The sequence below is a fragment of the Hypanus sabinus genome, chromosome 16 (assembly GCF_030144855.1).
Source record: "Hypanus sabinus isolate sHypSab1 chromosome 16, sHypSab1.hap1, whole genome shotgun sequence".
Classification (NCBI taxonomy): Eukaryota; Metazoa; Chordata; class Chondrichthyes; order Myliobatiformes; family Dasyatidae; genus Hypanus; species Hypanus sabinus.
In genome coordinates this window covers 69,477,017-69,493,313 of record NC_082721.1, presented here as the reverse complement: position 1 = coordinate 69,493,313, position 16,297 = coordinate 69,477,017, and the positions used below count along the sequence as shown (strand labels likewise).

The following is a 16,297-nucleotide window of genomic DNA, read 5'->3' as shown; positions in this document are numbered from 1 at the left end:
GGAGGAACTCCACAGGACAGGCAGCATCTATGGAAAAGAGTACAGTTGGTGTTTCAATGCTTACTGGGAGAAGTGAATATTCATGCTATCAGGTTGGAGGGGACCCAAACAGAACGTAAGGTGCTGCATCTCCACCCTGAAAGTGGCCTCATCTTGGTACAAGTGGAGGCCATGGATCAACATGTGTCAAAGGGCCTTTTAAATGGTATTATTGTATGAGCTTGTTCCATAAAGAACACCCTCTGTGTGAAGATGTCACTCTTCAAGTCTCTTTTAAATCTTTCCCCTCTCCTCTTAAACCTACAGTATGCTCTTCAGTTTGCCATTTTCCCTAGGAAAATGGCAGCCTAAGCCAGTCATTTTATAATTCCCTGTAGTTCCACCTCAGTCTCCAATGCTAGCCTGCCCAACCTCTCCCATAACTAAGGCCCCCCTCCCCCAACCGAGTGCTGGCGACACTCCTGTATATCTGCCCTGCACCCTTTCCAGCTTAGAAAATAAGACAATAAGCAAATTAGTGGATGAACATCTGGTCCACAACTCTCGAGTAGGAACTTCTCTCAATTAAAAAATATCGTGTCCCTGAGAAAGCGACACAATCCAATGTTAACAAAGGATGTGAAGGGAAAAGTTAAATTATGAATAATGGTAGACTAAACATTAAGGCGAACACTGGGTGGCTAGCCAGAGAGTGGGCAAGTGACAAGCCCAAGGACTGAATGATAAGCCAGAGGTCAGATGTTTTGGGATTCTGTGGCAAATGACTGAAGAGCTCAGAAGGGAAAAGTTGATTATGAGAGAAAATGTGCATGATGTATCAAAGCAGAACTCCTATGGGTACATAGTTCTAGTATAAAGCTTTCACAGCACCAGCAACCCAGGTCTTTGAGTTTGTACACTCCCCATGGCCATGTGGGTTTTCTCCATGTGCTTCCTCCCAGATTGCAAAGATGTGTGGGTTGGTAGATTTGAGCACTACATACAAAATGCTGGAGGAATTCAGCAGGCCAGGCAGCATCTATGGAGAAGAGTAAAGAACTGACATTTCCGGCAGAACCTTCATCCGGATTGGGAAAAAAAGATGCGGTTAGCATCGGCAGATTTCCTCGTAAATTGATCACATGGTTGTACTTGGACAGCACAAGCTTGTTGGGCAGGAAGGGCCTCTTACCGTACTGTATCTCTAAATAATAATAACATAATAGGAGCAAGAGTAGGCCATCTGGCCTGTCGAGCTTGCTCCATCATTCAAGATTATGGTGGATCTGGCGTTGGACTCATCACCTCCCACCTACCTTTTCCCCATTACCCTGCTATGTTCCAGAGAACAATGCTGGTGAATTACTAACATGAAGCAAAGAACTGTTTATTCAGATTTATTTTGCATCAGACTTCACCACGGAGGACTCTGCAAACAGATGAGTTGATTCCGTGTAACGGAGCAATTTATAGAAATTCCAGTCACAAGGGAAGAGACACTCACTAAAGGCAGGACGATCACTGGGTCAGAAGGGCGCACGTCCAAAAGTTTTAAAAGGAAGCGGTGTCAGAAATATTTGACCCTTTGGTTAAAATTTTTCCAGAGCTTGCTAAATTCTAGCAGTTTATCAGATGACTGGGAAATGGCCATTGTTACTCCCTTGTTCAGAGGGAAACAGAAGTTGGAGAACTATAGGCCAATCAGTTTAAAATCTTGTCTGAAATACTGGAGCCAGGGATTAACACTGAAATCAGAATGCATTCAAACTTAGCTATGAAATTAACTCATCTCTAAAATTTGCTCAAAGCTGTTGGTAGTTTGAGAGGAACCTGTCAATGTGGTGTATTTAGATATCCAAAAGGCATCTGACAAGGCACTGTGCATGAAGCTGATGCCCAAATAGTAAGCCCATGTTTTGAAGTGTATTAGCGCAAATTGATGTGGCTGTCATATATCAGTCTGTGGGCTACCCAAGTAACATCCCACCAGTCTGAAAAGGACCTACTTATTACACTGAATGGGTGGATCACAAACCAGAGGAAAAGCTTAGAGATGTGCTAGTCACCAAAATAGACAACAGGATGCAAAGGCCACAAAATCAATTTAATATCTTTACAAGAAATGTAGGCTTTTTTGATATGTACAAGGCAGGTTAAGCAGGAAGGTGTCCACTGATGTTTTGACCCTGCAGAGTCCTTGACACTGGCACTTGAAGAGTTGAATTAACTTAAGCCAAAAAAAAATGAGAAGCTTGGGAAAATTGTGCAACAATCATAACTATGGCAAGATGTTGCACAACTTTACATTCAGCAGCATAAACATTACAGCAATCCTGGAAATTTTTGATGTGTTTTTGTCAACTTGTAGTTTGGCAGGTGATTTTCTTTTTGAAGACTCTACACTAGTTACAACAAGTGTTTCAGGTGCATAACTTAGCTCCCTAAAAAAAAATTCAGATCACTAAGTAGTTATTAAAAATGACTCGAGCTTTGGGGAGGAACAGGGAAAAAGAAAAGCTAATTAGAACACTTTTGGGACCTGGCAATTACTAGTAAAGCCAGCATTTGCATCTTATTCCTAATTTCCTTAGGGGCTATGGTGATCTATCACTTTGAACTGCTGTCAAGCCCCCCTTTTGCTAGAGAATAGGGAGTTCCAGATTGAAACAGACCAGTAACATTTCCAAGTCAGATTTACTTTAGTTGATACCTCAGACAAATAGGACTTAATTGTAGAGCAGACTCATCCATTCATGGAGGTAACCATTAATGATCATGAACATAATTAGGTAAAAAAAGTAGGAAATCCAAGTTCAGGTGACTAATGAAATGGGTAATCATGAAACTGCTGGTAGTATACCAGACAGCAAGACATTACAGTGCCAGGTGTAAGATCTGGGCTCCATTGCTGCTGCTGTCTGAAGAGTTTGTACATTCACCCATGACTGTTTCCTTTGGGTGTTCTGGTTTCACATTCCAAAGATTACTAGGGTTAATGAGTTGTGGGTATGCCTTGTTACCAATAAGGCCAGACAAATGCTTGGATCAGTGTTTCTCATGTCACACACCAGTCAGAAGGAAATGTGCATTTGTCTGTCAAACCTGATCTTTCAGGAAGGAGTACATACAAAACACTGCATACTGAACATTATTCATTGATAACTGACTTCAACCCTGAAGGGTAGAGTTCAGTTTCTTTGCAGAGTTCTGAAAGTCAAGTCCAGAAACAAATTAAAATCTGACAGGGTCCACATACCAGTTTCATTTTGCTCACCATTTCACAATCCAGTAGCCATTAAAGAAATTAACTACCAATGGAAGGTCACCTGAATACAAGCTTACAGCGAGGCAAAATTTCCTTTCACCCTTTTGGGCAGTAAATTCCAATTCATACCAGTACATTTGTCTTTAAAGAATATAGAAACCAATCGGCTTTCAATCTTGTTTTATTCTGACACAGTAAAAAAAACACACATTTACAGGAGTTTGTTTGGACCTTGCTACTTGCAGCACAGATGTGGACAAATACCAAACTGATCCTGTGAGACAATCTTTACATTAACAAAAAATAAACATTCAGTGCTTGGATCTGGTCCAAAATGCAGGAGCCTAGGCCTGTTTTTCAAAGTACTTTTTGCTGCTTTGCACATCAGGCTTGATGGTGTCACTGCCGGGCTTCCATCCTGCAGGGCAAACTGGGGGAGAAAAAAAAAGAGGTTAAGATTTAGCAAGGATTTTTTTTATAATTGTACATTTATTCTGAATAAAGACTGGAATAACAGACTCAAGTTAATATCTGTATTTCTAGGAACTCCTGGTGGGCATTAGTATCCAAGGACATGCATCACAATGCTACAAGTCAACAAGGCAAAATTTTGGACCATCTCAAGGAGTTGTTTCTGCAAGATCAGAAACAAGGGCAGCATGGTGGCATAATGATTAGTGCCAGCTATTAGAATTTAATGTCCACCACTGACTAAATTGTCCCTGTAACAACAAGGGTTTCTCTAGATTCCTCTCACATTCCAAAGACTAAGATAATAAATCGTAGGCATTGGTGTCAGGAGCATGCTGACACTTGCATGCTGCCCCCCAGCACATCCTCAGTGTTTGTCATTGATGCAGAAGATATTTACACCTGACAAATGAAGTCGATCTTCATATCTATTCACAAGTAATCCATACTGAACAGTCATTGACTGAACAGTTCTGGGGGGGGGGGGGGAGAAAAATGCTTAAACTGAGACTTCTGCACATCAGATTCATAAGCTGGGAAATTCTCAGGACTGAGGCCACTTGCCCAGCAGCAGTGCATTACCTTCTCCATGTCTGTCGGTGAACTGGAAAGCTTGCACCAGCCTGAGCGTCTCATCCACCGACCGACCAACTGGAAGGTCGTTGATTGTGATCTGCCGCAAGATTCCTTTCTCATCAATAATGAAGAGTCCTCTTGAATACAAAAAAAAAGAATCACATATTAAAACACAGGAGAGACAGGGAGGGGAAAGGGGGAGGAAGCTCAAATAAGTTGAGCAGCAAGTTGAAACCAGTAGTTGGTTATGTACACCAGTGAAACAGCTACTGTCTGGATACTGGTTTTACTGGATGGAAGATAAGGTCATGTGCATTTTCATGTTCTCCATGACCAATAGCTTCCAAATGATCCCTTTCCTCATGGGAAAGGCATTAGGCTGGGAAGTTCATCAAGTGGTAGAATCAGGGTCAACTTAAAGGAACATGGAGAGGAAACAGAATGCAATGGAAGCTTAATTTGTACAGACTTCCCTCCCACATGAAAGACATGCTGGTCAGTAGGTTAACTGGTCACTGTAGGTCAGTTAACCTACTAAACAGCATGTCTTGTAGATTGCAGAGGTAGTAGAATCTAAGGGGACTTTATGACAGGGTTACTGAAAATGGAATTATTGACGGACATCTCGCAGGGGAAGAAAAATGGAGGGCTATTGACTAGTAAACAGGAATAAAGATTGTGCTAATGTGCGAAAAAGGAACTGCAGACAATGCCTACAAGTACAGATATGGAATACAGCAGTGAAAATGTCCATGTTTCAGAAACATCATTGTTATAGTATGCACTGCTGTAACAGAATATTGGATTTGCTGTTAGATCTCAATCATTTTATTCTGTAATAAGGACAGAATCTGTAAGTCTTTCTGTAATAACCTCTTATCAATATACAGGTAATAAGATAATAAATCGTAGGCATTGGTGTCAGAAGCATGGTGACACTTCTATGACAAACTCAATGCAGCAAATGCCCATTGTCTTATATGGAAAGATTTACAAGTCCTGCGAAGACCACTGAATGGTCTCTGGGTACAATCGGCTGGAGTGAATTTCAATATCCCCATAATGGCCTTGCATCTTATTGTTTGCCTGCACTGCATTTCAACTAACACTTTCTGTATTGTTATTGGTTCCTTTCTACCTCCATGCACTGATGAGGAATTAATGGCAGGTAAAATAATTTCTGTACCTAAATATGCAAGTCATTTCAAGCATTCTACATAGTTTACAAACAACTGCCGGAAGTGGCCCAATATTAGAAATCCTTGTATTGCAGATTCAACCTATAAAGCGAAAGTCAAGACCCTGAATTCTACTTAAGAATTATTCACTGACCTGTAAGAAATGCCCTCATCTTCCTTTAGAACACCGTAGTCTTTGGAGATGGAATGTGTCAAGTCAGCAACCAGTGGAACATTCATGTGGCCGAGACCACCTTGTTTACGAGGTGTGTTGATCCTAAAAAAAAATGTATCCAAAATAGCTTTGAAAGTGTGCTGGCTAGGAAACTTGAATATCCAGGTTAGAAATACACCATTTCCCCCAGCAAGTTTCGTGGAATGAATGCCATTGTCCATGTAGATCTATTTTTTGTAAATTATAGGTAGAGTTGTCTGATGAAACAAGTTAAACCTGCTGAGTTTGTGTAAACAACCCATGTCAATGACAACTTAATTGGTCATTTGCAAAAAAACTGGTTCTTCAGCTCAGAGGCAATGCTAAACTTCAAGCATTTTTGCACTAATGATATTGCCTCAACCTTTTAACCCACTCTAAAAATCAATCTAACCCTTCCCTACTATATTGTTCATTCGTTATGTGCTGCGTTTTAATGACATGGGCAATCATGGTTTTTCCATAACCATGATTGTTCTTGGCAAATTTTGGCAGAAATTGTTTGCCAATGCCTTCTTCTAGGCAGTGTCTTTACAAGACAGGTGACCCCACCATCAATACTCTTCAGAGATCACCTACCCTGCATCAGTGGTTACCTACCTAGGACATGATATGCACCACCTGCTCCCATTCCTTCATACATCTTGAACACTGGCTAAGCAGGTGCTGCACCATGCCCAAGGGTGACCCGCAGGCTAGCAGAGGGGAGTACCTTACACCTCCTTTGGTGGAGGTATCACCATCCCAAAACACTCCCTTCCACGTATCCTCCATTTTCTTTCATCCATGTGTCTAAGAATCTCTTAAATGTCTTTACCACAACCCCCAGCAGTGCACTCCAGGCACCCACCATAAAATCTAACATTGATCACCTTACAGTGTCCCCTTGTATTAACCATTTTCAGAAAAAGTCATTAGCTATCCATTATCTTAACTTGTATACCTCAAGCTCCTTTACTCAAAAGGAAAAGCCTCATTTTGCTCTACCCATTAGTCCAAGGGATGCTCTAATCAGCATTCTGGTAAATTGCCTTAGCCCAGCAACCTCAATATCTCATTGTAATCTATGACAACCTTCTACACTATACAACACCAGCAACCTGATTATTATTACTTTTTTTAAAAAAAATAAGTGGATTGAGGAAGTGGAAGTTTGCAATGAAACAAAGAGCAGGGGTCTCACAAGAGATTGCTGCAGAATGCCAAACTCCAGGTAAAATGTTCTATGCAGCCAAGCTTCTCTGGGTCCCATGTTTCCCGACACTCTGAATGCACCCACAATAGAGAAACACCTTATTAAAATCCACATACACCACTACCTTCAATTTTTGTCACTTTCTTGAAAGCTTCAGTCAGGCTCATGAGCACAATCTGCTCCTAACTGACCCTAATCGGGCTATGCTTCTCCAAAACCTCAAGTCCCATCTCCAAGCATCCTGTCCAATAGTTTGCCCACCACTGAAAACTTAGATCTACAATTCAGGATTATACACATTGCCTGTCTTCAATAAATATTTGTCACTCTCCAATCTTATGGTGGTCATCAAGGACAAAAGCCAAAGATAACAATCTCTTCCCTCCACTCCTATAGTAACCTTGGGTACCTTCTCTATCCCCAGACACTTGCCCATTGACATGCAGAACAGATTAATATTTCTCCCCCCCCCATACATTTGTTCCCAAATTCCTGCCAAAAGCATCATAGTTTACCACCCCCATTACTTTCTAAACCTTCTGTTCCTATCTCTATCCAAGGCTATGGTAATAGCATCATGATTCAGGGGAGGAGATTTAGGATGGAGATGAAGAGGAACTGCTTTCCAAGAGTGACGAATCTGGAATTCTCTGCCCAATGAAGCAGTGGAGACTACTTCAGTGAATTACATGCAAGACAAGGTTGCATAGTAGAGGAATTAAGGGTTATGGAAAAAGGCAGGTAGGTGGAGACGAGTACACAGCCAGATCAGCCACGATCTTGTGCAAGGACAGGGAATTGTCGTCATCTGTCTCTAGAATGCTCACCCCTCCCCAAGAAATCAGTCACATGATTGAGTCCATTGCCTTGTACCAGATCTAGTATGGCCTCACCACATATCACCAGGAATGCTTCCTGGACACAGCTAACAAAATGGATCAATTAGCTTACCAACCTGCACGCACATCCTTGGATCAGTTGGGGTAAATGAGACATGGGGAAGCCCACTGTCACAAAGCATGTGCAAACAGGTCAGGATTAACTTTGGGCTGTGGAGCTGATGGAGGCTGCACTATCCAGTAAAACAGTCACATTGGGCAGGGTTCACTGACCTAGAAAGATAGCCACAAACTTATGGCAGGCATGTTTTTAGGAAGTGGTACTAAAGTTCAATTTAAGTGCCTGAAACATCTTTAGCCACAAAAATTGGCAAGCCCGGGGCAGGAAGTGGAATTACAATCATGTTTTAACATTTCGTTGAAGCCATTCCCCAGTTTTTTAACAATGTCAAAGATAACCCCAAGTTCCCGACTGAACACAAAAACCGTAAAAAAAAATTTAAAAAGCCTTACCAGGCTAAGTGACTGAAGTGGGAATCTGTGGAGGCACCAATAATTTCACAGTTTATCTTGCGAAAGTCATCCGCTCTGTCGCTGAATGCAATGATCTCAGTAGGGCAGACAAAGGTGAAGTCCAGTGGATAGAAGAACACGACAACATACTTTCCTGGGGTGAAAAGGTGATCAGCATTACACAATCTTTCTAACCTGCTCGGATCACTGATGAAAAGGCAGGTGTCCAGAAAAAAAAACAAGTGCAAGTTTGAGCTTAAAAAAATCCCATTCAAGAACAGTTCACCATGTGTATACAAGGATCACGTGCATTAGATGAACTGTGTTGGTCACAAACAATGTGTACCAATTGTACCAAGAGAAATCTAGCACAATTCATTCTATTGTCATTCAAAGAGTGAGCACTCAAATCACTGTCATTGAAGGCTGCCAGTGGGAAGATAGAATTGATATGGATTGGTACAGATGTGGACCACAGGCCATTTTGACTGAACAGTTACATGGAACCAGTAACTAAATGCAGACATCTTCCAAAATCACAGACAAATAATTTTTCCTGGGGAGGCTGCCCAACCAAGTACTTCTGATGAAAAGATGTTGACCAACTTTTCCCCCGAGATACAAGATGGCAACAAACCCTTCTGCTGCAAGTCTATGCCACACAATTACATGCAGGGGACCAATTTATCTAATAGCCTGTTGTCTTTGGAATGTGGGAGGGAAACCTCTGCACCTGGAGGAAACCCATGTGGTTATGTGGAGAACCTCAGTGGCAGAAATTGAACCTGGTCACTGCAGCTGTAAGGTGTTATGCCAACCACTACACTACTACAAATTTTAAATACATTTACTAGCTGGCATAAAGGACAGATTGGAGAATTTTGCACTGGATTATGGAAGAGCCAAATACTTTGTCATAAATGAGATGGCTTTGGAAATCAAGGCCAACTGTTTGTTAAAAGATATGGATGTTTTCCCCAGTGCAATTTAGTTGGCAATGTCTTTGCATTTACTGCTACCACAAAAACTTAAAACCGGATTCTATACGAATACTTCTGCACTGAGAAACTATTTTCTTCTCAACTCACAGCAATAGTTTCCTTCGCCATACCACAGACCTAAAGAAGAAAAATTAGTCATCACTATTACTTGCCAATGTTATTTTTCCTGCTGCACTGCAAGTATTTACACTGTTGCTACAGATACCTGCCTCCAAATTAGACATTTGTCCAACATGAGCACCCACGCAGAAGTTTTCCCAAACTACCAGTCTTTACTCAAGTAACTTCATAGCCAAAGTTGGCAACCTTCAGACAAAGCAGTCTACCCACATTGATATCATTCTTTGCACTGGTCATTGATATTCTGTGCTACTCCTGCTTCAGACAAATTCCTCAAGTTTGTTTGCTATCATGATATAGTCAGGATCCATCTTACTTTAGATCTTCACCTGATAGTGATGCAATAAATAAGTTGTCCTTGACCTTTGTGGATATGTTCCCTCAACTGGCTAGGTCCTGGCTCAAGATCAGTTCCACATTTGCCGGGTTTACTCCAAACCCTCAAACTGAGCACAGCCATGTGAACCAGCAAACCTACTGGTAAGGAGGTTCCACAACCAACCTCAGGTAACCCTTGTACCCAAAGGGGTGTGCATGGTCCAAGTCTCTCTAGTTGTTCAGTTACAGTTTTGATTTTAACAAAACAGTAGTTACACAGCTGCACACTTGTTGCACTGCACCAATGATTGGTCTTCAATCCCAAACTTATGACATCTATATCATGTTGGTACAATCAACAGCTTCCTCAGCTGCTCCGCTTGCCTCATCCCAAATATAGAGATTGTAGCCTAGCTACATCCAGAATTTATGCAAATGGTAGAAACTGTCAAAGATATAGGACTGTGGAGAGAATGATTAAATGGGTGCTTGATTATCATAGACTTGATGGGCCAGCAGCCAGCTTCAAACTGTATCTGCTTCTTCGCTCAATGATGCGATTTCCTGCTTGCGAGAGAAATGAAACTAGTTGAAAATGTCAACCATTGAGACAAGACTCCAGGTGGCAGAATCTGGAGTGAAAAATAAGATGTGTGAATAACACAGCAAGTCAGGCAGGATCTGTGAATGGAAATGGACAGAATATTGCTTTGGGTTGATACTCCACCTGGGAGAGCATTACTATGCTCATTGTTTATTCAGCCAGTAAGTTGTTTTAGAATGGTTAGCATGGTTCTGCACATGGTTAATTGCATGATTTAAAGCAACTATCACAGCCCTGTCTCCAAAGTAAATTTTGTATCCATTGCTAGCTTACTCTGGATCCCATGAGATCTAGGCTAATTTACAATGCTCAAGTCCATGATTATCACCCTGTTGTCAAACCTCCTGAACAGCTCCCCAAAAATGTTAAATCTCACATACAGATTGAGCAAGGTTCAACTGCATGCCAAACTGGTGCAGAAGTCATAAGGTTGTAGCAGAGATCTCACCCCAGACTTGAGGCCTATGACAGTGGGACTATATCACATTCAAGGTTTACGATCATGTAGGTGGCATGAGAAAATGTGCAGATACGCCATAACTGGTGGTGTGGTGGACAATCATGAACAGAACAGGCCCGGCAGTCCATGATGTTATGCTGACCTTTGGCCTTCAAGACCAATCTAAACCTTCTCTCCCACATAACCCTCCATTTTTCTATGCATCTCAGGCTCTCAAATGCCCAAATGTATCTATCTCTACCTCGGCAGTGTTCCCCAGCACTGAACATCCCTTCTATTTTTCTCCAATCAGCTTATCATGTCCTCACTATAGCCTCTTCCACTCTGGGAAACCACTTTGGATGGCCATTCTCTGCCTCTTGTACACATCTATCAAGTCACCTCTCAGACCTTCACTCCAACGAGAGAAGCCTTGCTCACTCACTTTCTAACCCAGACAGCATCCTAGTAAATATTCTCTGCATCTTCTAAAGCACGCTGTCTATAATGGAGTGGCGGAAACTAAACAATAATCCAAGGTTGCAGCAAGATCTGAATCTGGGAAAGTGGACCAAAGAATAGTAGATGGAATCGATTATGTGTTTTGAGAGATTAAATCAGGATAGGACAGTAAAATTACAGTGCCCCAAGGAGTTGTAGAACAGATCCAAAGGTACAAGTGCAATTCCCCCAAAAGTGGCAATACAGGTAGATAAGATGGAGGCATATACACTCAAGTGGTCACTATTAGGTACACTGGCTTGTTAATGCAAATACCAATCATATAGCAGCATCTCAATGCACAAAAGCACGTAGACATGCTCAAGAGGTTCAGCTGTTCAGACCAAATTGGGATGAGGATAAAATGTAATCCATGTGACTGACTGGAATAATTGTTGGTGCCAGACAGGGTGATTTGGGCATCTTAGAAGCCGATTTCTGGGATTTTCATGGACTAGCATTTACAGGGCAGTGCAAAAAAAAAACCCAGTCAGCAGCAACACCTTGTAAATGAGAGGTCTGTCATTCTCCCGGCAGGTTCAAGCTGACAAATGCAATAGTGCTGGAAATAACCACATGTGATGCACAGAGCCGCAGCAGAAAACAATGAACAGACTCAGTGGCTGGTATTTGGTAAAGAAGGTACCTAGTCAAGTGACCACTTAATGTCTGCCTTCAAAGGACAAGAATAAGGGCTGGCACATTGTTACAGCTGTACAAGACATCAATATCGTGTACAGTTACTAGAAAAAGGACGTGATCAAGCTGGAGGACACTGAAAAGATTCGCAAGGATGCTGCTGGGACCAGTGTGCTCGAGTTTGAGAGACCGGACAAAATTTCCACAGAGCAAGGAGGTTAAGAGGGTGCTCTGGAAAATCTGTGCATAAACAATTGTTAATTTCTTCTTGCACCCCGCCCCCCCCCAACCACCAGTATGAAAGCCTATAGCTGGAGAGTATAGTTTTAAGCAAGGGAATTTAAAGGCAACCCAACAGGCAAGTTCTCTCCAGAAGATGATCTGCTAGAGGATTACAACATTTAAAGACTGCATAGGACATGGATAGGAAATGTTTAGGGATACGTAGGCAAAGGGGACTAGCTCAGGTTGATTGACTTGGGCCAAAGAATCCTTTGTGCTGTACAACAATGACAAAGCACTACATGCTAGAAAAACAGTGGATTTTAGCCACCAGGGATGACTTGCTTCAGCCAAGGGAACTACTGATTTGGCAACCTTGAAGGCTTTGCTGCTAGCAATTTTTCTGGAAGCCCCACCCTTAGTCCTCTTCCCTTTAGCCACCAGTCCAATCCTAGACTGCTCGTCAATCTAATATTTTTATCGATTACAATTCATAAAGTGCCCTACTGGTAAGGATACATGCCACCACAATAAAAACCTACAATTAGCCAACCTGATCCAGCCCAAATGGGTTTTTTTTAAAGCCAGCATATCCCGATAGTCACGTCTCATGGACGGGATCTATACTAGATCAGAAGTATATACTTCAGGATCTATACTACATCAGAGATCATAGCCCAAGATTTCATTGATGAACATGAGAAATGACAACTGTAGCCTCAATAGCAAAGCGGGTAGTTAAACACATCTTTCCATGAATGATGGTCCTTGCCATTTTTATACAAATGGGAATGGCTTCCCATTGCCTTCTGGATAGTGTCTTTACAAGACAGGTGTCCCCAGCCATCATCAATTCTCTTCAAATTGTCTGCCTGGCATCAGTGGTCACATAACCAGGAACTGTGATATGCACCACCAGCTCCCATGTCTTCAAATGACCCTGACGGGTCAACACTTTGCCCAAGGATGCCCTGCATACAGGCTAGCGAAAGGAAGGAGCACCTATGGTAGAGGCATCTGCAACCCACCATCCCAAAGTACATCTGATAAATTATGGATTAATTGGTTTTCAATTGATGAAAGTGTGGGAAGTGCATTGAACCAAGACTTCGTGCTATCCTAGATGAATAGTTTTAAGAACTTTGCCTCACTGCTCATCCTTCAGAATACACTGTTCAGAAAGTCAATTGAACTAATAATAGTCAATAGCTACAACTGGATTCAAACTATGCTTAGACAAGTCTGATCATTGCAAAGTATAGACAAGGCAAAACTGATATTTTGAAACTGGACAGTGAACATTTAAGGCTGTGGAAGGAAACTTAAACCACCTTACCTTTGTAACTGGACAGAGTCAAATCCTTGAATTCTCCACTGGGCATCACAGCCTTGGCTGTGAAATCAGGGGCAGGGTGACCAATTTTAGCATTTCCAGCTGCCATCTTGAACAGTTACTGCACAAGAAGAGGCCCAGTATTAATGCAAACTAAAGCCAACGTTTTACCTGCACAATGGGCTGCTTAAGCTACTCCTAGTACATTTGAAATAGATTGTATTATAGCAGAAAGGAACATTCCAGAAACCCAACCAGAGCCAATACCATCCAACAATTTCATAGTATTTATCTGAGTCATGACATAAACTGAACATACACTTTTTCACTATGGGAAATGGAGAAATATTACTAGCATTAATTCCCAGCTTTGGTTACACTGATCACAACCAAGTCAACAGGTGCAGCATATTGAGTCTGCAAATATACTAGATAAGCTGTGTAATATAAATATTGAAAGGTGACCTAGTTAATTTAAAAGTTATGAAAAAACAGTTAATTATTTGGATACATAATTGTTTTTTTTAATCAACTTGCATTACTTTTAGACTCATCAACATTGCCAAACTTAGCATGGAGATTGAAAATTTGCAGTCAGGTACTAGGTTTTGTCAAAACAGTCTCCAATTATCAAGTGTGGAATTTACTACAAGTTTTTGAGGGATTCTTTGGATTAAGGTAAATAATCAAGAGCTTTAAAGAACTGTTTAAAATATTCTGCAGGGGAAACTGCAGTCACTATGAAGTCCAGAACAATTGTTGGTATACCAGTCAACAACCAATTCCACAAAATAAGGTGCCCCAGCAATCTTAGTTAAGAATGAAGAGATTCAGGAAGTACCATTTCCTTGTGGTTAAGCCAAAAAATATGAGCAAGTTAATCTACTCCTATGCAAATTTTCCCACAAGGTAGATCGAAGATAATACTAATTCAGTGAAGTAGCACTAATACTAGAACATAACTAAAAGTGGGAAAATGTAAATTGTTAATCTTCCACCCAGGCATATGAACCAGCTTTTAAAAAGTGCCAGAATTTGACGGGCATCATAAATCCAGAGATAAGAGATGTGCTTAATTTCTACGCAACCCTGCTAAAGTCTATCATGCCGACGGCAGTACAGAAATTGAATAGCAAGTCTTCGATCCTCCATAAAATGAAGTTTAACCTAATACAAGGATTAAATTTCGGCTCATTATTTCTGCTCCGAAACATCCGAAGTAACGGCCGGGTTTGAAGCCTAAACTGCTTTCACTTTGATGTCGGACGTACTCGATTCGATACAGTGTAGCAAGTTAAACGCCGCAAATAGGAACTTCAAACCGAACATACACTTGAAGATACGATGGATACACTTGAATACGTTTCTCAGAATGGATTAAAAATGTTGCAAAAACCGCAGGGAACGAATTCGCCAAGGATATTAATTCCGATTGCAAAGATTAAGGCCCAGTCCCATTACTTGTGTCAGAAATACAAGGTAACCAACATAGCTTTTAAAATAAGCTTTTAGGAGGCGGCTTGCGTCACACGTGGGGCTCTTTGTTACAGCTCCATTTGAACGGAAATACCATTCGCCACAATTCCCTCGGCAGTACATTCAAGGACAATAAAACCAATAAATGAAACTTAGCAAAAATAAACGACAATTGCAAGTCAACACAGGCAGCTTTATAAAAAAAATGCAAATGTGAAAAATAAAAAAAAAGGTGCAGAAAAATAAAGAGACACAACTGCGTTGCAGACCTGGTACGGGACAGAGCTCCACGATACTCCGATAGCCAATATCCCGCTACCTCACCCCCCTCCTCCTACTTATAGTGAGTCAAAGATCGCGAGAGTGAGACGCCCGCAGCCACTGGCTCCAGAATGACTCAGCAGAAAACCAAGCTCCCGCTCTTAAAGAGACAGGCAGAGAGCAGGTGTCAGCATGACTTTGGAGTTTCATCCCTCATCCTAAACCAAATATGTCAAACTCAAGGCCCGCGGGCCGGTGGAATTATCTTTGGCCCGCGAGATAATATCTAATTACTATTAAAGCTGGCCCCAGTAATGGAAGCGCCTATGGCGTATGATATGGCTAATGCTGAGTTTATTCAGGTAACCAGGTTTTCAGGGTTTTTAGTGTTTATTCGGCAGTCTTCTTCATAAGAAACGGAATTTGTAAAGTGAAACACTTTGTAGTTGCAGCAGAGACTGAGACACATGAGAACAGGCTGAAAAAACAGAGGCAACGAAAGCTGCGTTCGCACTGATCCGGCCCGCGTGAAGCTGCATTTTGCTCAATCCGGCCCGTGACCTAAAATGAGTTTGACACCCCTGTCCTAAACTGACAACTTCCAGGGATGAGAGCCAAGACAGAATGGAATGAGGGAATGAGGTTGAGCAGGTTAACCAGAGAGAGAAGAGAAAAGTGGCAGATAGATACGAAGGGTCTCGACCCGAAACGTTGACTGCTTCTTTCAACGGATGCTGCCGACCTGCTGAGTTCATCCAGCTTCTTTGTACGTTTTGATTTGACCGCAGCATCTGCAGTGTACTTTGTTTTGGCAGATAGATAGATAGTGTGAAGGAGAGGGAGTGAGCAGAGTATTCTGGTACTCTGGATCTGATGCAGCATTAAGAAAAACCAGTGGCGTATCTAAAGTATGGCAGGTGCCCTGGGCGCCACTGAGCAGTTTCTATTAAAGTCAGACAAGCCATTCTCGGATGGAGAGTGATAAAAGAATTTTCTTCAGATGTATGATCTGTCTTTGATTATCATGGGTGAGAAGCACTTAATTCACAGCGTTGTGTAAGAAGACCATGAAATGTTTCTTCATGAAGAAGAAGGAAAGCGGAGCTGAAGGACGGAAGAGACAGAAGTTGGAGGCGGAGGAAGCCAAGAAGTC

At 41.7% G+C, this 16,297-nt stretch overlaps 1 protein-coding gene across 1 annotated transcript; it reads right to left on the bottom strand.

Annotated features, from left to right (window-relative positions):
* Positions 1–3,409: 3,409 nt before the first annotated feature.
* Positions 3,410–15,274, bottom strand: LOC132406418 (peroxiredoxin-1-like). The gene is made up of 6 exons (XM_059992056.1): positions 15,153–15,274; positions 13,411–13,528; positions 8,231–8,384; positions 5,624–5,746; positions 4,298–4,428; positions 3,410–3,674 (listed from the first exon to the last, which is right to left on the bottom strand). Exons 2-6 carry the CDS (start codon positions 13,514–13,516, stop codon positions 3,589–3,591), a joined length of 600 nt encoding a protein of 199 aa, XP_059848039.1. The 5' UTR covers positions 13,517–13,528; positions 15,153–15,274; the 3' UTR covers positions 3,410–3,588.
* Positions 15,275–16,297: the final 1,023 nt, after the last annotated feature.

Excerpts from the sequence above, each read along its gene's own strand:
- LOC132406418 (XM_059992056.1), bottom strand. The coding sequence starts at position 13,516 with ATGGCAGCTGGAAATGCTAAAATTGGTCACCCTGCCCCTGATTTCACA. Across the intron at positions 5,747-8,230 it reads CACTTCAGTCACTTAGCCTG|GATCAACACACCTCGTAAAC; the intron begins GTAAGGCTTTTT and ends ATTTTTTTTTAG. Across the intron at positions 4,429-5,623 it reads GATGAGGGCATTTCTTACAG|AGGACTCTTCATTATTGATG; the intron begins GTCAGTGAATAA and ends TTTGTATTCAAG.